The 24704-nt window shown below is 50.3% G+C and overlaps 1 protein-coding gene across 4 annotated transcripts in view; it reads left to right on the top strand.

Moving 5' to 3' along the window:
• Positions 1-24704, top strand: part of LOC134465600 (zinc finger protein 521) — a 133144-nt gene that overhangs the window by 34311 nt on the left and 74129 nt on the right. For all 4 annotated transcript variants that reach the window (XM_063219354.1, XM_063219353.1, XM_063219352.1 and 1 more), the window contains exon 4: positions 21098-24666. In XM_063219354.1, coding sequence (XP_063075424.1) covers positions 21098-24666 — 3569 coding nt within the window. The remainder of the gene's footprint in view (positions 1-21097; positions 24667-24704) is intronic.

Raw genomic sequence — 24704 nt, 5'->3', positions numbered from 1 at the left:
GATTTGCCAATGTAGGCTACGTCAGTTTTGGGTGCATGGCGGGGAGCAGGTCTTGAGGCCGCCCAGTGCTGAGTCTGAGTGCTTCTGCTCACATGTGGCCCCACATCACCCCCGCCACACAGTCCAGTCCAGTTCTTCAAGGAAAGGTTGCCTGCGTCAGCCTGGAAATGTACTGCACATCTATCCCAAAGGCTCCCATCATTTCTCTCTCTTCATCTCTCTTCCACTATTTCTCCCCCTCCCCTCGCTCTCTCCCTTTTTTCTTCTCTCCCTCTTTTCCTGAGTGTGAGTGTTGCCAAACTGGTCACTGGCGAGGAGTGATGTGGAGTGGGGTGGAAGAGGAGAAAGGAGGAGGTGGGACGTGGAAAGAGTGACCGGTGTGACAGCTTTACGCCTCCCCGGTGGCTCCTTTCTGCACAGTCTGCCTTCAGGAAGGAGGTGGGCCAGCCATGTGACGCTGGCCTGACCGCAGAGGGCCAACCCCCCCTGCCTCCCTCTCCCTCCACTACCTCCATCACACCACCATCCCCTTGCCACTTTGTCACCGGTCCAAAGCCCCCACCACCAGCACCACCAATACCAGTACTCCCAGCCCCCACATAGCGCGCTCCCCCAAGGGGGCCTCTACTGTAGCCAGGTGCTAAGGAGTGGTTGGACGGCAGGCATAGGGACACGCTGACACGGCTACTGCGCAGTCGCATGAGTCTTCATTTCAACATTTTAAAACTGAGTTTGTGGCCTGTTACACAGACGGTTAGACTTGACTCAAGCAGGAGAAATTACAGTGTTTTAAGTGCAGGTTAAAGCTAAGTTCATGTCATGCTTCTGAAAATAAATGAATGAATAAGTAAAACTGAGAGGGCTGGCTCTCTCTATTATAAATAATGAAAAATCGCTAATCTTTTAAAAGCTCCAAGGCCACCCTTATCCACACGGATCCACTTCACTCAGAACTTTTCGAGATGAATATTTAGGCTATTTTTCCGCAGAACGTCCGATGCTCTTCATCGTGCCTGGCTATCACCAGTGGCGCTCCTCCCGGAGCCTCTAATCTTCTGGGCAAGGCTATCACTGAGCAGCTAAATGATAAATTAAAGGCTTTGATTAAATAGTAACATGCCACGTCTGCCTCAGCCTGGTCTAAGATGCTCTCTTTTTTTTTTAGACCAACAGCTATGACGGTGGCAGTTTATGGAATTAATGGTTGTTGTGCAGTTTCTTTGACACCGAGTTGGTATAGGCCAACCATAATGCTTCGTTTGATTTTGTTAGGTTTCACTTTTGGGAAGAAGTGCATGTTTGAATAAGAGCACATGCATAAGTCAATAATTCCGTGGTTTGGCTAGTTGACTATTCAGCGTTTCGGAGGATTTTTATCATTTTATTTATGATGTTCGGGTTCCTGCTGGAAACTGCCCTGCTAATGCCGGCAACACCGAAAAAAAACCCTGCCCGTGATTGGATTTTAATCCAATAGCATTATCATATTTATCTCCCGGTTGGTGGATTGTTATTCTTCCAGGTTGGTGGTGGGAGGATTGGCCTGTCTTACTCACACTGCGCTCGTCTTCATTAACATCCAGAGAAAAAGCCCACGAGCGCGCCCACTTCCCAGCCCTGGCCAACACACGCACACGCACACGCACACACACAGACACACATGCACACACATGCACACACACAGACGCACACGTGCGCACGCACACGCACACACACACACACACACACGCACACACACACACACACACACACACACACACACACACACACACACACACACACACACACACACACACACACACACACGCCCAGCTCCCAGCATTCAACAGTCTGTGAGCGGCCTCCCCACAAGACTACAACCTGATGGTGTGTTATCCAAATAATGAGGAGACTATTTGGATTTGACCAGGGTGGGCAGTGGACGCAATGTCTGAGGCGCCTTATCAGAATAGAAACAGGGATGAAAGAGAGACAGGGAGGGAGAGTGAGAGAAAATGAGAGGGAGAAAGAGAAAAAAAAATGGGAAGAGGGGGAGAAACAGGGGTGCAGTGAAAGAATGAGAGAGAGAGAGAGAGAGAGAGAAAGAGAAAAATAAATGGGGAGAGGGGGAGAGACAAGGAAAGAAAGAAAGTGAGTGATAGAGAGAGAGAGAGGCGGAATGATAGTGGGAGAACGAAAGGGAGAGAAAGGGCTAGAGCAAGAGGAGAGCAGCGTGGGGCTGGGCAGACATGTAATTTGTTTCTCACCTCAGGCTACCGGTCTTTGAGGCCTGTAAATATGCAAGCAGAATGAGTCACGGCATCAATATGCAAACCCTTGATGGTTACTAATCTTCACTGCAGAGGAGAGAGAGGTGCTGCAGCCCCTTTCAAACAGCCCTGCGCTCTGCTGCCACCGCCACACCTGAGAGACAACATGGAGCCAGGGAGAGAGGAGAGGAAAGGTAGCGAGAGAAGAGGCAGTAGAGGTGTTCAGGAAGAGAGGATGGAAAGAAAGAAAGAGAGAGAGATGGGAAGAGGGAAAGAGGCCAGAGGCAGACTTAAAAAACTTCAGGCAACGAGCTTGATGGTGGCGTGCACTTTAATGGCCTAATGACATGGCACTGGTACGTATAAAGTGTGAATCAAAACGGCAACCTGTCGCATGCTATCAGTGCAGTCAGATGTGGTATCGTCAGACTCAGGCTTATTCAGTTACAGATGAGATCGCGCTCAAGAAGCAGTCAAATGAAATACGACTCTTGCTGTGATTATGATCAAAGTTTACAGGCAGCTAAAAACAAATTAAAAATATTTGTTTGTATAAGTATCGATATGTTAGTCATTTTGTACAGTCTTGGTAACTTGGACGATGACTTGCATTAGTCACTTTTTTAAAAAATTAGGGCTTTTTTGCCTTTACGTATTTATGACAGGACAGCGGAGGAGAGACAGGAAATGATTGGTGAGAGAGACAGGAAAGGATCGGCAAACGACCCGGGCCGGAAACGAACCCGGGTCGCCAGCGTAGTAACCCAGTGCCCCACCGTTAGGCCACGGCAGGGCCACATTAGTCACTTTTTTGAAGATCAGTTTTGATATTGAAGGGTGCCAGTGTGTGGAGATTAAGGGATTTCTAAGATGACATGAGGTACTTTTTCACTCGCTCTCACACGCGTGCAGGTGCAGGCACCCACACACGCATACACACACTCACACTCGCATACACACGTGTACCCATAACCACACACACAAACACACACACACACGCATGCACACAACACAAGCCTCTCCTTGCAACACTCGATGGCACTCGTGTCAGGCCGTGTGATGGGGCCCCATTGTCATGCACCCTCTGTAAGTGAGGATGAAACAACCTGAGGGAGTCGTTGTGCTGGAGTCGTTAGGAGTAAGCCTGGCTTACCCCGGCTGTCAGATAAACCAGGCGCCTGAGGATGGCCAGAGGTCATCTCTACCCAGGAACACTGTTGATGCCCTTGGCTCTGTCTTGCTCTCTTTCCCGCTCTCTCTTCTTCCCTCTCTCTCTCTTTCTCTCTTTCTCTATCTCTCTCTCTCTCTCTCTCTGTATCTCTCTCTCTATCTCTCTCTCTCTTCCTCTCTCTCTCTCTCTCTCTCTCCTCTCTCTCTTTTTCTCTCTTTTTCTCTGTATCTCTCTAACTCTCTATCTTTCTCTCTTGTTTCTCTCTCTTTCTCTCTCTCTTGTTTGCTTGCGTGCTCTCTCCTCATCTTTGTCTGGTACCAAGTTACTTTTGTCTGTGTTTCTGTTATGTGTTCTTTCTTTTTCTTTCCTGTTTTCTCTTTCCTCCACCCTTTCACCTGCTCTCTCTTCATCCCTTCTCGCATTCATTTTCCACCCAGAATCCACTTCCCTTTTCCCCCCTGGTTCTTCCTTTTCTTTTCTGCCTGTGCTTCACTTTTATTGTCTACTACTACACCAGGTAAGAGTCTGAAGTAGTATCTTGAATAGCACAGCGCGTCCTTGTGTGTGAGGCATCTCCCGGTGCAACCAAAGCTAACACCTTGCCTCTCCCGGCATAAGGGGAAAAGGATGATCCACAAGGGGCTGAGTTTTGGGTGCCTGCAGGCGGCGGTACATTTGTATAGAGTTTAGCCGTGAGATACCTCAGCCTTTCTGGAGGATGTGCATCACCTCAGAGGAGGGTTCAAATTTGCCGACCACGGTGGTACATAACGTTGCTGCACGGTCTCTGAGGCACGATCCAAATCCGTGTTGGAGAAGTACGTAGCTCCACGGTGGTGCAGCAGTAGCAGCTACAGCTAGACCACTGTTCTGCGCTCACCTTTTGCTGTCTTTATTTTTGCACATGGACGTATCGACTCTTTTGGTAGAAGTGCAGGTAAGTGCACCAAAGGCTTGAGGATGTTTACCTGGCAAGATGCCTTTTAGTTTTTTTTTGTTTTTTGGTGTTTTTTGTGTCTGCCTTTGCCGTGGTGGTTGGCTTGCCCTTTTGCCTGATGATTTGCGGTGAGTTTTTGGGAGACGTCATTAGTGGAAGAAAAGGCCCAAAGTGTGGCCAGTTTTTCTTTCTCTCTCTCTCTCTCTCTCTCTCTCTCTCTCTCTCTCTCTCTCTCTCTCTCTCTCTCTCTCTCTCTCTCTCTCTCTCTCTCTCTCTCTCTCTCTCTCTCCATCCTTCTCCTGCCTTTTCTTTCTCTGTGGGTTTCTCTCAGAGGCTTTGTTTCCAGGTATGTATGTGGGTAGAGGAGCAGGCCTGTGCTCCAAGGCAAACAGGCCAGAAATATCCCACCCACTTCCACTGACAATGTATGGAACAGGTTAGTGCGCCATATGTCTTTTCTTCTAAGCCCCGGTCTGTGAGTCCACAGCACAGCTTGTCAAAATGCATCGCATTGAGGCCTCTTCATGTGGCAGACGAATACAGCTGTTAACATCCACTCTGCGTGTATGCAGGATGAGCTAGTGTCGTCTCCCCTCTGAAGTGGTATAATGTCTGCTGTGTTATACAACCGAAAGGGATATTCTACACTGGTAGATCTCTTCTACCCCTCCAAAGAAAGTTGGAACTGTCTGTCTGCTGTTTGACAGCAGACAAAAAAAAGAAATTGTTCTGAAAAGAGATCTTTGTTTCCAGTGTAGCTTTTTTAGGCATTGGTCAGGGCCTGTCCTTAGTTTGCCAAATTAATGTTGGAAACTGTGCGCGATTGTCTGACTTTTTTCCAGCTTTTATTCCACCTGTCCTATGCACGCGCACACACACATACAGGCGCGTGGTCACGTGACACACACACACACACACACACACACACACACACACACACACACACACACACACACACACACACACACACACACACACACACACACACACACTAGTCAAGTGTGCTTTCTCCCCCTACCTGTCTACCTGTCCTTTTTCAATTGTCACATAAAACTTCCATTCTCCGTTCTCTCCTCTGCAATAATCGTTCTCTCCGTCTTACCTTCTTTGTCTTCATCTCTTCATTCCCTCTTCCTTTGTTTCCTTTTTGTCTGTCTGTGTGTGTGTGTGTCTGTATCTTTTCCTCTCCGCATCCTCCTCTCCCCTCTTTCTCTCTCCCATCACTTTCCCTCTTTCCCTCTCTCCTTTTTTCTCTCGCTCTCCTTTTCTCTCCCATCTCTCTCCCTCTCCACCTCTGTTTCTCTCTCGCTCTCTTTCTCTCTCCCATCTCTCTCCCATCTCTCTTCCTCTCCACCTCTCTTTATCTCTCTCTCTCTTCCTCCCTCTCTCTCTCTCTCTCTCTCTCTCTCTCTCTCTCTCTCTCTCTCTCTCTCTCTCTCTCTCTCTCTCTCTCTCTCTCTCTCTCCCTCTCCTTCTCTCTGTCTCTTTCATTTCTCCACCTCTGTTTCTCTCCCGTCTCTCTCCCCCTCTCTCTCTCTTGCTCCGTCTCTCCTCAGTATTCTCCTCCTGCCTTGTGTGGAGTGATTTTGCCCAGACACGTCTGGCTCAGGGTAAAGTGCTGTCCCCAGAGAGCGCGCTCGGCAGCCCCCAGGTCGCCGGCACCATGAATACATTATGATCCCCATTTCCATTCGGTTGCCACGGCAGCACTTTTGGAGCCGCTGGCCAATTGAGACGTAACACTGCCGATACCCCGGCTCGAGCACGAGTTGGACGCGAAAGGTGCAATTTGATCAGATCCTGCAACTATTGATTTTTCCCCCCTCTTTTTTCCTCTTCCTCCTCTTTTCTTTTCTTTTCTTCTTTGACTGTTTTCTTTTCTTTTCCTTCGTTCGTGATCTTATTTGGGTTTGACTTGTTTTTGTGTCTGTTACATCTTGATTTCGTGCGTGCACTTACTCTCATCCGTTCAGTCACCTAATACACGTTTACTTCCTTCTCGCTTTTGAACCACACCACCCACCACCTACACACACGCATACACACAAGCTCTCTCACACACACACTCACCAAGTACCTTCACACACCTATAACTGAGATGAATGTGACGAAGCAGCCAAGCACCCGAGTCCCTTCTCTTTGGAAGCTGATAGATATTTTTGTGTCTTCCCCTTTTTCCTGAGTCCATGGTTCTCCTCCTTTACCCTTTTTTCCTCGTCTCCTCTTTCTTTTTTCCTTGCTCCTCTGGTTGATGTATAAAACATGGCGCCTCAGGTAGAGGATGTTGGGTAGGAATCCATGTCCCCCTAAATGGCCAGCCGTGTGCATGCGCCCAACACTTCACTGAGCAATCTGTCAACATGTCAGCAACACATGTTTTGTAAAAAGCCTCCGGTGGGAGCTGGGGGAAAAAAGGCTGCTCCTGCCAGACCAGAGAGGAAATGCTGGGCTTTTTTTTTCTTCCTCTCTCTCTTTTCTCTTTCTCTGTCTCTCTTTCTCTTTCTCTGTCTCTTGCCTTTTCTCTCTGTCGTTCTCTCCCTCCCTCCATCTCTCTCTCTCTCTCTCTCTCTCTCTCTCTCTCTCTCTCTCTCTCTCTCTCTCTCCCTGCCTCCCCCTCGCTCTCTTTCTCTCCCTCCTTTCCCCCGCCTTCAATGCAGTGGTGGATTTTCTATTGCTATTGTGTTCTCCCATGAGACACCTCTCCTTCTACTGCACTTCAGAAATTTGAACTGGGGGGGGGACCCTCAGGGAGGTGGGGGTCTGCCTGCGGGGTGGTTGAGGGTAGTGGGAGGGCTTCCCACTTTCCCCCCCTTGTGTGTGTCTCTCTCTCTCTCTCTCTCTCTCTCTCTCTCTCTCTCTCTCTCTCTCTCTCTCTCTCTTTTTCTCTCTTTTTCTCTCTCTCTTTTTCTTTTTCTTTTTCTTTTTTCCCCCTTCAACCCCCACCCACCCCCACTCTTTCCCCTCTGTCTCTCAGAGCTGCTGAAATTGTGGAGGTATATTGTGGCGGGTCCCCGAGCGGTCTTTTCTAATACCTGAGTTTCTGGAGAAGCTGGAAATTACCGGCAGGCCTCCCCCGGGACTGCTTTATCCACACCAGGAAGGAGAGCAGAGCCCAGTGGGGAGCGGGCTTAATGCATGGCTGAAATAAAAGAATTTGAGAGAGATGGGGGGGGAATGGTGCAAGCATTTTTTCCCCTTTCGCCTTTCCCCGCTCCTACTCCCCTACTCCCCCATCTCTCTCTCTCTCTCTCTCTCTCTCTCTCTCTCTCTCTCTGTCTCTCTCTCTCTCTCTCTCTCTCTCTCTCTCTCTCTCTCTCTCTCTCTCTCTCTCTCTCTCGCCCCAGTAGCTTAGCCTCTCTCTCATATGTGAGTGGGGAGCCTTCACTTGAAGAGCTCTTGTTTAATAAACTTCCAGAGGAAGCTGCCCGAGCAGACAGCTAGACAAATACCCGTGTGTGTTCCCTTTTGTCTGTGCTATGGCTTTCTGTTATGTTCTTGCAAATTTGATTTCTCACCATGAGTCTCCCTCTCTGTCTCTCTCCCTTTCCTCTCTCACTCACTCTTGCTTTCTCTTTTGTCTCTCATTTGCTTTCTGTGTCTGTGTGTCTGTATTGTCTGTGTTCTGGTGTTCTTTCCCTGCACTTTCACTCCATCAATACAATTTTTGCTCTTTTCCCCCCTTCCCTGTCTTTGACTTCATTTTGTTTCCTCCTGTATGCTCCATTGTTTCTCCCCCTCTTCCTCTCCCTCATGACTTCTCTACGAGTCCCCTCGGAGAACATTGCATTTTGTATTTTCTTGTTGTTTAGTTTTTTTATTCCGTTCTTTGGCCCTCTTGCATTGAACTGCCTCGGAGCAGGTAGGCTGTCGGCCCATCAACCATGAACCATGTCTGATCTGCTGCAGATTCCTGCCTAATGTCCCTCTCTTCACCTCGATGTGGTCGAGGACTTTTCCCTCAGCTAGTGTGGTACAGAAATGTGGACCCAGTTCGCAATAGTTGTTCCCCCACCCATCATTCCGAGTAAGGGATTGTTATCTATTTGACATTTGTTGTGGTGCAGAAAGGGGGAAAAATAACAACATAATTGCTAAAATAACGGTCATACCACTTGAACAAGTTGGACCACACTTTCACGGTGCTTTAAACAAAAATCTACTTTCTTAACTTTCCTCTGCCTGTTATTCTTATTTCTTTTGTTGCCCATACCCAGACATCATCACCTGTGTTCATGTAGTTTCAAAAGATTGTGCTAGTTTTTTGTAGAATGGAATGGTAGTATTTTAGACACGCACTCTGCTCTATATGCCTCCTGAAGGCTTTTTCTGTTACTTCTTATTCTTGCTATATTGCACTGAGTTACACAACTCTGCCCTTTACACTGGCAGCCCACAGTTATTTTTAATGTCCATGGATGATTTATCAAGTATTTTTTTCATACCCTCAAAAAAACAACATGCGTACAAAAAAGAAAGGAGTGGAAAAAAAAGTCCTTCACCGGCTACAGCAGCAGACTCCCTAATCTTGGTAAATAATTCAGCCTTTTCCTGTAAGAACCTCTGGCCTTAATAGGAATGCTGTACCTGTTGTAAGGAATAAACAAGTCAAGCACACCAGGGAGAGAGAGGGGATTTGGGCTCTGGGAGGCCGGAGGAATAAGTCTTTTTCTGCCGAAAGAAAAGAAGCAGACTAGCCGGCATTAATTAAACCCTGAAGAATAAAGGTTATCTGAGGCCTAGAAAAACCATGGGCCATGTGTGTCGAAGGCTGTTGCCAGTGCATTCTAATCAAGACCTCTTATTAAGCCACTGCGCTGGAGGAAGGCAACGGCTGGCAGTAGTGTGTGTTTCAAATCATTTCACACTTGTTATTGCGGATTTAAAGCGTATTAACCACTCAGTTACGTTAGGCTAATGTGTAATTGTTGTGATGAGTGTGCGTGGGCACGGCCAATGTGTTTTTTTTTTTTTTACCCCATTCCACCACACTCTTGTTTGTTTGCTCTCTGTGCCCATGAGGGACCATATGTTTTACCAACAGAGGCCAAGCATTCCTCCAAAAGGCACTGAAGTAAAAGAATGGAGTGTGTGTCTCTGTGTCTGTGTCCATGTGTGTGTGTGTGTGTGTGTGTGCCTGTGCAAGTGAGTGTCATGGTGAGACAGTGTTCTCCTCCATGCCTTTTGAGTTCCTCACTTCTCTCTGGCATCTCTCCCAAGATGATCTCGCCCCAGCCCCGCAATGCGAGGAAGGCTCAACAGGGACATCCCCCATGCCATAGCTCATGTTTTACTAATTACCCAGGGGGCCGTGCAGCACCTTTGCACCAAGACGCCCGCCCCCTGCGCTACCTCGCTCTTCCTGCCCATGCCCCTCCTCCAGGGGCGGCTTGGCAGGCAGCAGCCGGTTTTGATGTAACACAAGAGTGCGTAGAGACTATCGTACCAGGGAAAAAGGGGGTCTTTTATGATCCTTTTCTTCTCCCCTAGTAGTATCGGATTCCCTTTATATAAAAAAAAGTCTTTGCAATCCTGTAGTTATCTTTCAGTAGATTTTCTCATTAAATTCCGAAGTCGGATCATATATTCTTTGCATGAAATGAAAAGCCGTGGTCCGACTGTCTGTGTGCACTCCGTGATCCTCCAGCTTATTCATTTCTCATGTAGACTACCAGAATGGAGCAGCCCGACAGGTCCTTGATAAAGGGATCAAGCAAGTGCTAACTTGACATGACAGATTTTGCGTACTGTGTTTCTCGTTCACCTTGCTTTGTTTCATTTCTTGCTGGAACAAATTTGTTTAAACCTTGGGTTCTTATTTTGGCTTGTTTTTGTTTATCGCTCAGGTATCGGGGTGTGTGCTTTTTATCAAGTTTCTCCATTTGTGTCAGGACTTGTTTACGTCCTGTTTTTTTGCTCCAGATGGATAGACGGTCCTGTAAGCTGGCACGAGATGGATAATGTGACATCCTCGTCACCGCAGCATGTTACTCACGTAATGTCGCTCAGCCTCACTCTTTTTCTTTTCAACACTTTTTCTTTTCCTCGCTAGCGTAGACGTTTTCATGTACATATCTCACGGAGCATCACAGTGACACATGTAGGGGAGTGTCAAAACGGACCCCATAGACGAGCGGGGTTGTTTGATCCTTTTGACTCCTCCCTGGCCACAGTGAGCTGCTGCTGGCCCTTAGATGTCTGGAGGAAGAGACCAGAAGCTGTGGAGCTCTGTCACAGCCCCAGCCCCAGACCCAGCCCCTGCCCCTGCACCAGTCCCATGTCCCTCGGGTCTTCTTTAACGTGTCACCAGCTTGGAACCCATTTCAACCCCTGCCCAGAAATGTGGTGGTGGTAGAGCTCACTCCGTGCGATGCGTGTGAACACATGAAGAGAAGAAGAAGAAGAAGAAGAAGAAGAAGACGAAGAAGAAGGAAAAAACAAGTGTGGTGGAGAAGCGACATTAGTAAGCAGTAAAAAAAATAATTAGAGCATGGTGATAATTGTGTCTGGAGGGGATGTAGATCAGACAAGGTAAAAAAAAAAAGCAAAAAAAACGAAAAGTCGTAAAAGCCGCCTGTGGCTTTTTCGGCAGAGGGTTCATTCCTTCATCAATCCCACCTATCCATCTGTCCATCTGTCCCCTCATCCGTGTGTTGTGGCCCCGCCGGAGTGGCAGCGCGAGGAGCCCCGTAGACTCTGGAGGAGCGGAGATGAAGATGTTTATTCATCTGGAGTGTATTAGTGCGATGATTAAGGAGGAGGAGGAGGAGGAGGAGGAGGACATCTGCAGTCCTCGCTCGGTCGGAGCATGCTCACTCTTGGCACGGGGGCTGTGTGTTTGTGTTTGTGTTTGTGTTTGTGTGTGTGTGTGTGTGTGTGTGCGTGTGCGTGTGCGCGTGTGTGTGTGTGCGTGTGTGTGTGCGTGTGCGTGTGAGTGTGTGTGTGCGCGTGCGCGTGCGTGTGAGCCTGTGCGTGCTTAAGTGTGGGTGTGTGTACAGTACGTGTGTGTATGTGTGCGTGTGGGACTGTGTTTGTGCGCGCGCACGCGCGTGTACGTGTGCACATGTGTGTACGTGTGCGTGTGTGTGCGTCCGGGTGCGTGTTTGCGCGTGCGTGTTCGAGTGTGCACAAGAGAGACAGAAAACGAAAATAGTGCTTAAAAAAAACTACATGTGAAACCCCCATAAGGAGGCTGGGCAAAGGCTGTTTGTTGGGGTGAACGGGTGCAGGTTGTGAGTAGTTGTGAGGGCGGTAGAGATTGTGTACTGTAGAGGCTCACTGGAGTTTACCTTGTGCTCTTGGAGAGGCTAATTATTAATGAATGCAGTGTCTGTTTCTGGGCTCGGTCAAGTGTCAGGCGCATCCAGAGAGGGAGCGAGAGAGAGAATCTTGACATGGAAGACAGGGATGCATGAACATACCTGGTCTTGCTTGGGCTGACGCTTCTTTTGTTTTTGCTTTTTTTCACATAGCCCACACCCTTTCTCTATCTATCTCACTCTTTCACACGCACACTTACACACAAGCGCACACACACAAACGCACAAACACATTCTCTCTCTCGTTCACTGTTTCTCACTCGCTCTCGTCTGTGATGCATATATTTTTTTCCCTCTGGTGCATTGTGTGTGTGTTTTTTTTAACATTTTTTTTTCCAGAGAGCTGTCTACGTTGTTTTTGCGTGTGACAAGCTCAGGACGCGATTGACGGGAAATCAAACTGCAGCTAGGCGCTATTAATCAGCGCCGGGGGGTGAGGGGTCAAGCCCAGCTGCTGAATGCTAATGCCCTCACGTCTGGTTGTCTCCTCCGGGCCCCCCCGCCTTCTCCACCACTACCATACCACCACCGCTACCGCTGCAGCAAGTTCACTAGCCACTCGCCACCCATCGCCCGCAGCACCGTTGCTGCCCGCCGCCGCCGCCGCTCTGCGCTGTACGTTGCCCGCGGATTCTCTGAGCCTCCCCAAAGCCAGAGCTCTCAGGCAGGCAGGCTGGCAGGCAGGCGAGCTACAGACGGCAGAAACGTGTTCTGTGAATTAGTGTAGTGTAAGCTGAACACAGTCATACGTTGCCCCCTTTTCTGTATTTTTTTTTTCTCTCTCGCCCTCCTGTGCTGCCATTACCATGCGTGTGGCTAATAGGCACTTGATAGGGCCTACAGGAACATGGCTTTAATTAGGCAGCTGACCAGTTAGTCAGCATATCCTTGTCTCGCTTTTTTTTTTGCTCATTAGTGGCCATGATGAAATATGTGTATTAAAGCTTTACAAGGATAGGGCAGCGCTTTGCTAAAGAACTGCTATTAATCTTAGCACGATCCATAGCGTAGAGGTGCTACTGTAGAGCTGTATATTCAAAGAGCTCATTTCTGATATTTTTAAAGAATATTCCTTATTAATGTTTCCTTTCTTATGAATAGGATATTAGTGATAACATATTCTAGCAGGTTTGTGCATGAGTGTGCGAGAGTGCATGTGTGCGCTTGTGCATGTGTGCGTGCGTGCGTGCGCATGTATGTGTGTGTGCACACGCTGTGGTACATATGTGTGTGTATGTATGAGTGCATGTGTGTATGCATGTGTGTGTGTTTTTTTCTTCTTAGCTGTATTGTCGTGAGCGGTCAGGCAACTCGCAGACCTTCTGGTGGGTGTGTGCTGGGTCCCCTGCCACAGCCGTGAGGAAGCACAAACTGTCGTTTCCCCCGGCCCCTCCTGCTGCACCCTGGGAGGCGGGGCAGTGAAGCAGGCGCTGCTAGCTCTGCTCGGTGCTGGGGGACAGATTGTCCTCCCCCCCGGCGGGCCACGGGGGACGGTGGGTCCAGCCAAGGCCCCGGGCGGATCCACCTTCCTGTTTGCGCGGCCGTACCTGACCTGGTCACCCGTCTTTTCCTCTCTCGCGCGGCTCCACGCAGCGCGCAGGGAAACGCCTGAGGGCATTAGGCGCACTGCAAGGGATTCTCCATTTGGGTTTTTTTTTTGGTGTGATTTTGGTTTTTCGCTTTTTTTGTGTGCTGCTCTGCCATGATTGTAGCTGAGGGAAGGGCACATTCAAAGATATGTGCTGTTTTTGAAACGTTTCATTTCATCATTTGGTCAATTTTAGTGGCCAAAGGATTTTTAACATGGCAATCGTTTCTGTTAGATTTGCTGTACATTTGTACGGTCAGTTTGTGCAATTCTACCGTGCAACCATTTTGAAAAAACACACACTTTTCAACCTGGAAATCACAAGCTTTTAAGGGAGATTAATGAAAATGCAGCTCCTTATTCATTCCCCTTCAATCACCTAACACCACCACCACCACTACCCACCCCCCTAAAATCTGCAGAAGGAACGTACGCTGGACTTCAGCCGAAGATCCGTAATGGAATCCTTCACATCGCCTCGTCTGATTTTCCTGCATTGTCTCATGGAAAGAAAGACAGAAAGAGAAAGAAAGGGAGAGACAGGCAAAAAAATAAAGAGAGGGAGAGACAGAGAGAGACAGGGATAAAGAGAGAGAGTGTGTCAGAGAGAGAAAGAGAGAAAGAAGGAAAGGCAGTGTAAAGGATGACTGACTGCCCTACTTTCCCTCCTCCAGCCGTTCATTTGTCTGACTTTCCTGGGCAGCCACCAGCGCGCTGTGATTTCTGGGACATTGACCAAATGCTCCTGTCTGTGCTGGGGGACGTGGGTAATGTGGACAAAGTAGCTGACGGCCGGCCGCCCGCTCCCCTGTGGTCAGAGAGAGAGAGAGAGACAGAGAGAGAGAGACAGAGCAAGAGAGAGAAGGAGAGAGAGGGAGAGGGAAAGGGAGGGAGGGAACGAGAAGGTGAGTGAGAGAGAGAGAGAAGGGGGAGTGAGTGAGAGTGTGCGTGAGCAGTACGATAATGGACATCTTTGACGCTGAAAGGGATCTGCACAGGCTCGTCAAAAAACAGCCACGACAGTCGATCCGAGCAAGTGAGCATGTGTTGTGTGCACAAACATATGCATGTGTGTTTGCCCGTGTGTGTGTTGGTGGGGGGGTGGGTGGGTGGGTGTGTTTGTGTTTTGACACTAGCCGTCAGGGCAAGCGTGATGTTACAGGAAGCATTGCATTGCGGCTGCTCACCGCTCAAGCGTCGCTCCATCCCTCCTCCACACCGCGCACCCTGCCTGCCTCTCTCTGCAGCCTCCCTTCTCCAGTGGCATGGCGGATTTGATTGATCTATGGAAAGACCCACGCGGGGGCCTGACATTTCTCAGTCATGTGTAAAGAAGCATATTGTATTTGCTTAGGGAGGGAGAGAGAGCGAGAGAGGGAGAGAGGGAGAGAGCGAGAGGGAGAGAGCGAGAAGGAGAGAGCGAGAGAGGGAGAGAGAGAGAGGTGTATTATCAGGGCAAGGGGGGGAGGAGGCCAAAGATGATGGAGAAAGGGGTAAAACAGACTGTGCGTGTGTGTGACAAAAGCATAGACATACAGGTTGTGACAAATAGCCTTTTCAGAGACCACGCCCAACAATTATGACCACAGATGACACCAGGTGATCGACATCCACATAAAGCTGAAATTGATGTCAGAACGACAACAGTACATCACGGCACTGCCACCAGTCCTCTATGTGACTGACCACCACACAGTCTCATAAACGACCTTTGTTGGCGGCACTTACTGATAACAATTGCAATGTTTAATGTGTTTAATACATTGGATATTGTGCGTAGCACTCGCCTCAGCCCGTTGTTATTGCTTCAAATGTATATCGCGTATATCAAATGTATATCAACAGTATATCGCGGCACTGCCACCAATCCTACTTTGTGACTGACCACACAGTCTCATAAACAACCTTTGTCAGCGGCACGTACTGATAACAATTGCGATGTTTCTAATGTGTTGAATACATTGGATATTGTGCGTAGCACTCGCCTCAGCCCGTTGTTACTGCTCCAAATGCAAAATACCTTTCCTGCGGCCCCAAGGCGCCATAGTCCGCATATATAGCGCTGATTAGCCTCAAACCTGCTTGAATTACAAATGATGTAACAAGAATAGGAATTAGCTCTTAAATTTCAATCACCTTCAGAGGTTTTTCCCTGCTAAACAAATGGTTCTTTGGGGTCTGCTCATTAGATCTTAACTGTGTGTGTCAGACGGAGAGCCACACATGGCATTGTATTGTTCAAACACCGTGTTCCAGGCAATGGGGGAAGAGCTTTGTGGTGACACATCAAGCCTCTCAGGGGACTTGCTCACCATTTATTTCCATGACTGTTAAAGGATTTTTTTGCACCACAATGTGAGCCCGGGTCGCGCTATGATATCAGACAAGTTGACAGGTCTTTTAAGCTAATAAGTCAATGCGCGCATCATGCGCGCGCACACATAGACACATGCATGCACACGCGTAGACACAGCCATACATGTACGCGAATGTGCACGTGCACAGACACGCACACGCACACGCACACGCACACGCACACGCACACGCGCACGCGCACGCACACACACACACACACACACACACACACACACACACACACACACACACACACACAGATCCCTGCACTGAGTAAAAAGAAATGGAGATGGAAGCATATTTTGTTTATACAGTATGTTCGTTTAGGTTATATTTATATCACTCACAATATGCGACTGTGGGTGTCATTCTGAATATATTACCGTGACAGTTATATGTCAAATCACAGGTTATTTATCCACCCTTTCTTTCACAGTTTTGCATCTCACATGTAAATCTGCAGTGGGGGTTTATTCTCCAAAGTGTGTGTGTTTTTTTTATTTATGAGTTTGAAGTTGTTGAAGTTGACTTACTGCCTTATTTTGAGAGAGGTGAAAACAACCTGTGAGTGCTGTCAGATTGAAATAGGTTCCCAGGTATTCTGTTTGAGTGTCACAACATCTGAAAATGGGCACAGACTGAGGGTCCCTTAGGGGTATCATTACATGAACAACAGGAATACTTCACAGTGTGTGTGCGTGTGTGTGTGTGTGCGTGTGTGCGCGCAAAGTGTGTGTCTGCATGTGTGTGCCTGTGCGTGTGTGTGTGTGTGCGCGCGCAAAGTGTGTGTCTACGTGTGTGTGTGCCTGTGTGTGTTTCAAAGAGAGAGAGAGAGTGACAAAGAGACAGAACGTGTGTGCATGGGGACAGAGTTAAAGAGAGGGTCTGGATGGATGGATGGATGGATGGACACCCTTGTGTCTAACGTGTCAATATTCACACGGCCTACTCACCAAAAAGGAAGGTGATTGTCTCACCTTTTTCTTTCACTTCCCTCCAGTTGCCATTGGAATTGGAATAGCAGGGGAAACATTTCTTCTTCTTTCTCCTCCATTTGTACCACACAGCAATTAGCACCCTGAGCCATGCCACAGCCGAATGGCTGCATTCGTTCTTCTCATTAGTTTCTCCATCCTACACCTCTACCTGTTACTACCCCCCCCCCCACCCCTTGCAATTGTTTTTTTTTCATTTTCTTCATTTTCTTCTTATTCTTTCTCATACTTTATCTTCTCATTTCTTTACTTTGCACCCCCCCCCCCTCCTCTTCTCCCCTCTCTTCTGTCACTCTTGGATATACCTTCAGTGCCTTCTATTTGTTCGTGTGTCCTCTGTTTTTTTTTTTTTTTGTTTCTTCTTCTTCTTCTTGTCTTTTGTCCCTTTTCGAGTTTTATTTTATTTAGTTTGCCACCGTGAAGACAAATAGACTAGAGGCTTCCAGTCTGGCAGCAGAAGGGTTACTGTTCAGGCTTTGGTGTGGGTCAGCAGTGTCTCGGTGGGCAGGCGGCTTCCTTCGGAGCTGGGTTGCGTGTCAGTCCGTCTCCTGGCCTGTAGGCCCAGCTCCCACTCCTATTTGAACAAGGCTTGTTTGCTCAGTCAGGGCCAGCAGAACTATATGAGAGAGAGAGAGAGAGGGAGAGAGCGAGAGAGAGAGTTGAGACGGGCGGGCGAGAGAGGGAAAAAGAGAAATATTATATAAGGCCGAAGACGGGGCTGTGGAGGGTCATATGAGTTTAGTTTGGATGGGCTTTGAAGAAGGATGGGCAAGTCTGTGGAAGTCCAGCTTCTCCTGCCAAAAGGGCGGGCGAAGAAGAGAGGGAGAGAGAGAAGGGAGGCAGTCAGCAGAGACCTGTATAGGGGTAGGTCAGCACGGTGCTTGTGTTTTCTCCTCCTCCCTCCTTGTGCGGTGGTAGCTACCCCGGGTAGGCTCCTCTTTAGCAAGACGTCTACGTCTTTGACACGCTCCTCCATGTTGCTACTTTGCTGGCAAACACTCCACCCCCCAACAAAACAGATGTCAAACGAGTTTCCAGCTGTCCCCACCTGAGCCGAGCAAATGTGTTGTTTTGTTCCGAGCTGTACGTACATGTTTAAAACGAGAGGCCAAAATGCAAGACAGAGAGATAGAAGGAGAGAGTAAAAGGGGGAGAGGGAGAGGGAGAGAGAGACAAAAAGATAGAAAGAGCAAGAGAGAGTGAGAGAGCGAAAGAGGGAGTACGTACGAAAACAACTCAAAACAGCGTCAGGTCCTAAGATGGAGGTCTTCCTCCCAGGACGTGACAGGCTGTTGGCTGGAGGACGTTCAGGAAGGCTTTGGCAGGCCAACAAAGACAGCCCTTCAGCTGCAGGGTGTAGGTTTTCAGGCCCCAGCATCCCCTTTGGCAGCGGCACACAGAGCGCTGTCGTGCACAGGCTCCTGGCCCGTGAGACACTGGAAATAAGGCCCTGCTCTTTTATTTACTCAGGCTGCCGGGGCCCGGGCATTTCTCGTCTGGGTGAAGGAGGGGAAAAACATGTTGAGGAGGGAAAAAAAAAAAGCCCAGCACTCTTTTCCTCTCGGGTCCCCCGAGGCTATCTGTGCTCTCATCCGCCGGTGTTCACACACACTCCTCTTTCTCTCTCTCTCTGTCTCTCTCTCTCTCTCTCTCTCTCTCTCTCTCTCTCTCTCTCTCTCTCTCTCTCTCTCTCTCTCTCTCCCCCCCCCACCCCCATGTGTGTGTGTGTGTGTGTGTGTGGACATGTGTGTGTGTGGACACTGTATGTGTATCCTGTTTTCGTTCCGCACTATCTTGTGATTATGATAGTGAATGTGCGAGAACATGTTCTCTTTGAATAATGATTGAAATGCTGTGTTAGGCAATCAGATGATGAATAATAATGGAAAAACAATGTTTGACAACCCATTATCATTAACATTTTGGGAAACGTGGCAAAAAATGTTCATTCAACAGAATTGACAATATTATTTTTTCTTCACATGATCGTGAGTGTATTAATGTGGTACTGTAGTCTTAACGCACACGGAGACATAGCAGTCACAGGCGTTGAGACGAGAGGAGGAAGTGTGATCAGACCAGCAATAGTGACAGCTCTCTTACTCCACTTATCTGTTTGGAATCTGAGCAGCTGAGGTCGCTTTTCGGGGGAAACTGTACACTACTAAATCACCCCATCCCATCCACCACGATGAAGGAAAAAAAGCACAAAAGCAACAAAAAAAAGAGTGAGTGAGAGAGAGCGAGATCCTAAAACACTGTAAATCGCTGTCTGCTCTCGGCCAGACCTCCCTGCCCTGGCTGGGCCTGTGTCAGGCTGGCACGGTGCCTGGGGGTGGGGGGGGGTGGGGGGGTTTCCGGGAGGCCGGTGGTGAGGAGGTAGCCGTCAATGTGCCTCTTTCAGCAGTTTGAAGGAACAGGGGGATGCCCCCTGACCTCGTCTGTTTCCTGAAGATAGGCCACAGCGGGTTAAGTACTCGTTGAGGGCATGTTGCCCTGACAGAAAGCAGATATCTACCGCAAAGAAGAAGAAGACGAAGAGAGAGTAGAGGGAGGGAGGGAGAGAACAAACAATTCAGCAAGAAACTTGGGCCTGTCCAGCAAAAGGATGCAGGAGAAGCTCCTATCCAGACAGTTTTTATGCCTTCCCCATGCCGTCTCATAAATCTCCACAGCTTCCCCTTGTTTTTCCTGTTCTCGGGGTTTGCCTTTTGACTCGCTGTTTTCCAAAGAGTAGGAATTGCACTGTTGTATTTAAGTGCGGAAGTTCACAGCACTTAGGATTCGTCTGAGGAAGTAGTGGCCCGTAACCTTATGAACCTGGGAAAAGCAGTGTGTTGGGTTTATTATGAAGTGTGTCACTGTTTTTCTGTCGCTCCTTTGCTCAGTGTACACACACAATGCCTTTAGATGAATACCATGGGGTGAGAAAGTGTGTGTGTGTGCACGTGTGTGCACGTGTGTGCACGTGTGTGTGTGTGTGTGTGTGTGTGTGTGTGTGTGTGTGTGTGTGTGTGTGTGTGTGTGTGTGTGTGTGTGTGCGAGGGCGGTGTTTGGCTGCCTGTCTGTGTAGCTCTGTGAGGCGTGCATGTGTCTTCCTGCGTGTGTGTGTGTGTTTGTGTGTGTGTGTGTGTGTGTGTGTGTGTGTGTGTGTGTGTCTGCATGTATGTTGTGTGAGTGTGAGAGTGTCTATCTGCATGTGTGAATGTAGGCTACCTGTAAAGAAGAGGGGAATTCACTGACAGTTGCCCAGTTACCTCAGGTCATGGGCTGCACCTGTCCGTCCTTGGTTGAGCTTGGTAGGGCGCTCTCTCCTCTCCAGCATCCCTGCTTCTCTCCACCCCACACCCCCAAACCCTGCCCCTGCTCACTGGCCCCTGGCACAGGCTTCGAGAAGGGAGTGCCAGATAGCCAGTGCCCCCGCGGTAGGGAGGCCTCTGTGCTGTCAGGACTTGCTGACAGACTTGTGCCAACATTGATGAACTGTCTCTGAATGTGTAAGCTAGTGTAGTTTAGCAGAAAGCTGCCATTTTGTTTTGGTTCATTTTGTTTTTTATTATTATTATTATTATTATTATTATTATTATTATTATTATCATTATTATTATTGATGTTGTTTTTATTATTGTTTTTATTATTATTATTACTAGAATAATGCATTTAGTTTATTTTATCTATTCTAGACAACAAATGAAAAAGGTGGCACCAACATTTTTTTCTTTTATCTTATTTTTCTTCACTCCAACGTACGGTCATTGTGTGGGCTGTTTTTTTCTCTTTCTTTTCTTTTCTTTTCTTGAAACAATCCAGGTGATTGTTAAAAAATAATAGAGGTGTTCTAATTTACCTCATACGGAGCATCCATCTTAGAGCAGAGCTGGGTGAAAATGTCACATTACTTTTTGAGGCGCAGTGGGTTTAGTCATTACATGGCCACCTACAAGGTTAATTGTGGTAAAAGCATTTTCATTTTCCTGTTCTTCTTTCCCCCTGTAATTATGCCTCTAAATGACTTATTCAGATGTAACTTTTTGGAATGGCTCCTAAAGCGAGGCATTATATGAAGAAATGGCCAAGATGAAAGTTCCATGGCAAATTAAAAAAAAGACACAAAGAAACACAACTCGCACGCCAGCGCCCGGGCACTTCACATGCTCTCAGGATGTCAGCCATTCTGCTTTCACGTCTCTTTCTCTCTTCCTGCCTCCTTTCCCCCCAGAAACACCAAACATACTTGCACACATGGACTGCTTTCACCCTCTTCCTCTTTACCCTCTAAACAGGAAATACCATAAAAAGAAAAACACAAATATACGTATTCAAGTAGGTTTTGTGTATTTACATTGTACTATATCGATAGTATATAATAATATCACCGTATCACCGTACCCATAATATCACCGTCTTTTGCTTGTAGTTCATATTTTTGACCAGCTTGGACTTCTAAGTTTGTAACACAGGCTCTCCCGTTCCTCTCTCTTCACAGACGGAGCCGACCTTGAGGATGACCCTTCCTGCTCTTGGCCCGCGTCGTCCCCCTCCAGCAAAGACCAGACGTCCCCCGGCCACGGCGATGACTATGACTTCGGAGAAGAGGAAGGCGGCCCCGGCCTGCCGTACCCGTGCCAGTTCTGCGACAAGTCCTTCAGCCGCCTGAGCTTCCTGAAGCGCCACGAGCAGAGCCACGGCGACAAGCTCCCCTTCAGCTGCACCTTCTGCAGCCGCCTCTTCAAGCACAAGCGCAGCCGCGACCGCCACGTCAAGCTGCACACCGGCGACAAGAAGTACCACTGCGGCGAGTGCGAGTCGGCCTTCTCGCGCAGCGACCACCTCAAGATCCACATGAAGACGCACGCCTCCAACAAGCCGCACAAGTGCCCCGTGTGCCGACGCGGCTTCCTCAACTCCAGCTCGCTACACGGACACATGCAGGTGCACGAGCGGGGCAAGGACGGCGGCGGCAGCGGGGCATCTTCGGTGGTAGGGGCAGGCAGCCGTGGCGCCGAGACGAGTAAGTGCAGCCGCTGCGAGGAAGGCTTCGACGTGCCCGAGGAGCTCCAGAGGCACATCGCCGAGTGCCACCCTGAGTGCTCCCCCTCTGAGGAGGGCACAGTGGGGCCCGGCCTGCAGTGCATCTACTGCCACGAGCCCTTCGGTGACGAGGGCACCCTGCTGACTCACATTGACCAGGCTCACAGCCGCGACAGCCGCAAGGGCCACACATGCGCCGTCTGCTCCGAGCACTTCCCCACCGTGGAGGAGCTCTACACCCACATGGACGTCCATCAACTGCCCGAGTCCAGCAACCACAGCAACAGCCCCTCCCTGCTCACTGTGGGCTACACCTCCGTCTCTAGCACCACCCCAGACTCCAACCTCTCCGTGGACAGCTCCACCATGGTGGACTCGGCGCCGCCGGTCCCCAAGACCCGCGGCCGCAGGAAGAGGACCGCCCAGCACAGCTCTGACATGCCCACCCGGTCGGCCAAGCAGTCCAAGATCGCCTACAGCTGCATCTACTGCAACAAGCAGGTGTTCTCCAGCCTGGCCGTGTTGCAGATCCACCTGAAGACTATGCACCTGGACAAGCCGGAGCAAGCGCACACCTGCCAGTTCTGCTTGGAAGTGCTGCCGTCCCTGTTCAATCTCAACGAGCACCTGAAGCAGGTGCATAACGTGGAGGACACCTCTGCTTTGCTGGCCTCTCTCTCAGATGCCCTGCTCCAGTGCAACTTCTGCCCAGAGGTCCTCGGTGACCTCAACGCCCTTCAAGAGCACATCCGCTGCTCCCACGGCTTCCCCAGCCCTGTGGCCAAGGAGAGCAACGCTTTCTTCTGCCCGCAGTGTTTCATGGGATTCCTGACCGAGGCCACACTAGAGGAGCACGTCCGCCAAACTCACTGCGATTCAGGCAGCCTTCGTTTCGACTCCCCGCTGGCCGTCAGCTCCAAGGACCCCATCGTGGAGGTCTACTCCTGCTCGTACTGCACCAACTCGCCCATCTTCAACAGTGTCCTGAAGCTCAACAAGCACATCAAGGAGAACCACAAGAACATCCCACTGGCGCTGAACTACATCAACAATGGGAAGAGGGCCTTTAGGGCTCTGAGTCCCTCGTCGCCTATCTCCGTGGACACAGCTCTGCTCAAGCACGCCACGTCCTCGCGCTCGGCCAGCGAGTTCATCTGCAACCAGTGCGGGGCCAAATACACCAGCCTCGACCTGTTCCAGACTCACCTGAAGACTCATCTGGACAGCGTGGTGCCCCAGCTCACCTGCCCCCAGTGCAACAAAGACTTCCCCAACCAGGAGTCCCTGCTGAAGCACGTCACGGTGCACTTCACCATCACCTCCACGTACTACATCTGCGAGAGCTGCGACAAGCAGTTCACCTCGGTGGACGACCTGCAGAAGCACCTGCTGGAGATGCACACCTTCGTGTTCTTCCGCTGCACGCTCTGCCAGGAGGTGTTTGACTCCAAGGTGTCCACGCAGCTGCACCTGGCCGTCAAGCACAGCAACGAGAAGAAGGTGTTCCGCTGCACCTCGTGCAACTGGGATTTCCGGCACGAGACGGAGCTGCAGCTGCACGTGAAGCACAGCCACCTGGAGAACCAGGGCCGCGTGCACCGCTGCATCTTCTGCGGCGAGTCCTTCAGCACCGAGGTGGAGCTGCAGTGCCACATCACCACGCACAGCAAGAAGTACAACTGCCGCTTCTGCAGCAAGGCCTTCCACGCCATCATCCTGCTGGAGCGCCACCTGCGCGAGAAGCACTGCGTGTTCGAGGGCAAGGCCCAGAACTGCGGCGCCAACGGCTCCACCTCGGCCGGAGTGGACCCCGTGTCCAAGGACGACCCCGAGCTGCAGGGACTCATGAGCAACAACCACGGCAACGCTGGAGGAGACGGACCAGTCCGAGGAGGACGTAGTGAAGGAGGAGGAGGAGGTGCTGCAGGAGCTGGGGAGACGCACAACAGCCATGATGGCAGCGAGGAGGAGGTGGACACCTCGGAGGTGATGTACAGCTGCGACATATGCGGTGCCTCCTACACCATGGAGTCCCTGCTGACCAACCACCAGCTCCGCGACCACAACATCCGGCCCGGTGAGAGCGCCATGCACAAGCGCAAGGCCGACATGATCAAGGGTAGCCACAAGTGCAACGTGTGCTCGCGGACGTTCTTCAGCGAGGCCGGCCTGCGCGAGCACATGCAGACCCACTTGGGCCCCGTCAAGCACTACATGTGTCCCATCTGCGGCGAGCGCTTCCCCTCGCTGCTGACCCTGACGGAGCACAAGGTCACGCACAGCAAGAGCCTGGACACGGGCAGCTGCCGCATCTGCAAGATGCCCCTGCAGAGCGAGGAGGACTTCCTGGAACATTGCCAAATGCACCCGGACCTGCGCAACTCCCTGACCGGCTTCCGCTGCGTCGTGTGCATGCAGACGGTCACGTCCACCCTGGAGCTGAAAATCCACGGCACCTTCCACATGCAGAAGACCGGCACCATGTCCACCAACCACCCAGTGGGCCGCCCGGTACAAACCCACCAGCACGTTCAGCACCAACAGGCGGCTCAGAGGCTGTTCAAGTGTGCCTCCTGCCTCAAGGAGTTCCGCTCCAAGCAGGACCTGGTGAAGCTGGATATCAATGGCCTGCCGTACGGGCTGTGTGCCACCTGTGTGACTGCAAGTGGCCGCAAGAGCTCCAGCCCCACCATGAACGGTGCCAAGCAGCAGCACCAGGCAGGACTGTCTGCCTCCGGCGGGCCCACGGGCGCCTGGGGCCAACCCGGGGACAGCCTGAGCCCCAGCGACGCTAAGGGCAAGGCGGCCTCTTCCTCTGCCTCCTCGACGTCGTCCATCTCTTCCTCGGCCGCCGCGAAGACCCGTTGCTCCAGCTGCAACGTGAAGTTTGAGTCCGAGGCCGAGCTGCAGACGCACGTGCAGGTGGTGCACAAGGAGCAGGCGGGGGATGGAAGCAGCGGTGGGCAGCTACGCACCCCTCAGGTGTCCCCGATGCCCAGGGTGAGCCCAGCGCAGACCGACGAGGTGAGAATCACAACTAACACCCGTCCCACTGGGGAGTT

The sequence above is a fragment of the Engraulis encrasicolus genome, chromosome 16 (assembly GCF_034702125.1).
Source record: "Engraulis encrasicolus isolate BLACKSEA-1 chromosome 16, IST_EnEncr_1.0, whole genome shotgun sequence".
In the NCBI taxonomy this organism is placed as follows: Eukaryota; Metazoa; Chordata; class Actinopteri; order Clupeiformes; family Engraulidae; genus Engraulis; species Engraulis encrasicolus.
This window is presented reverse-complemented; position numbering and strand designations above follow the sequence as displayed.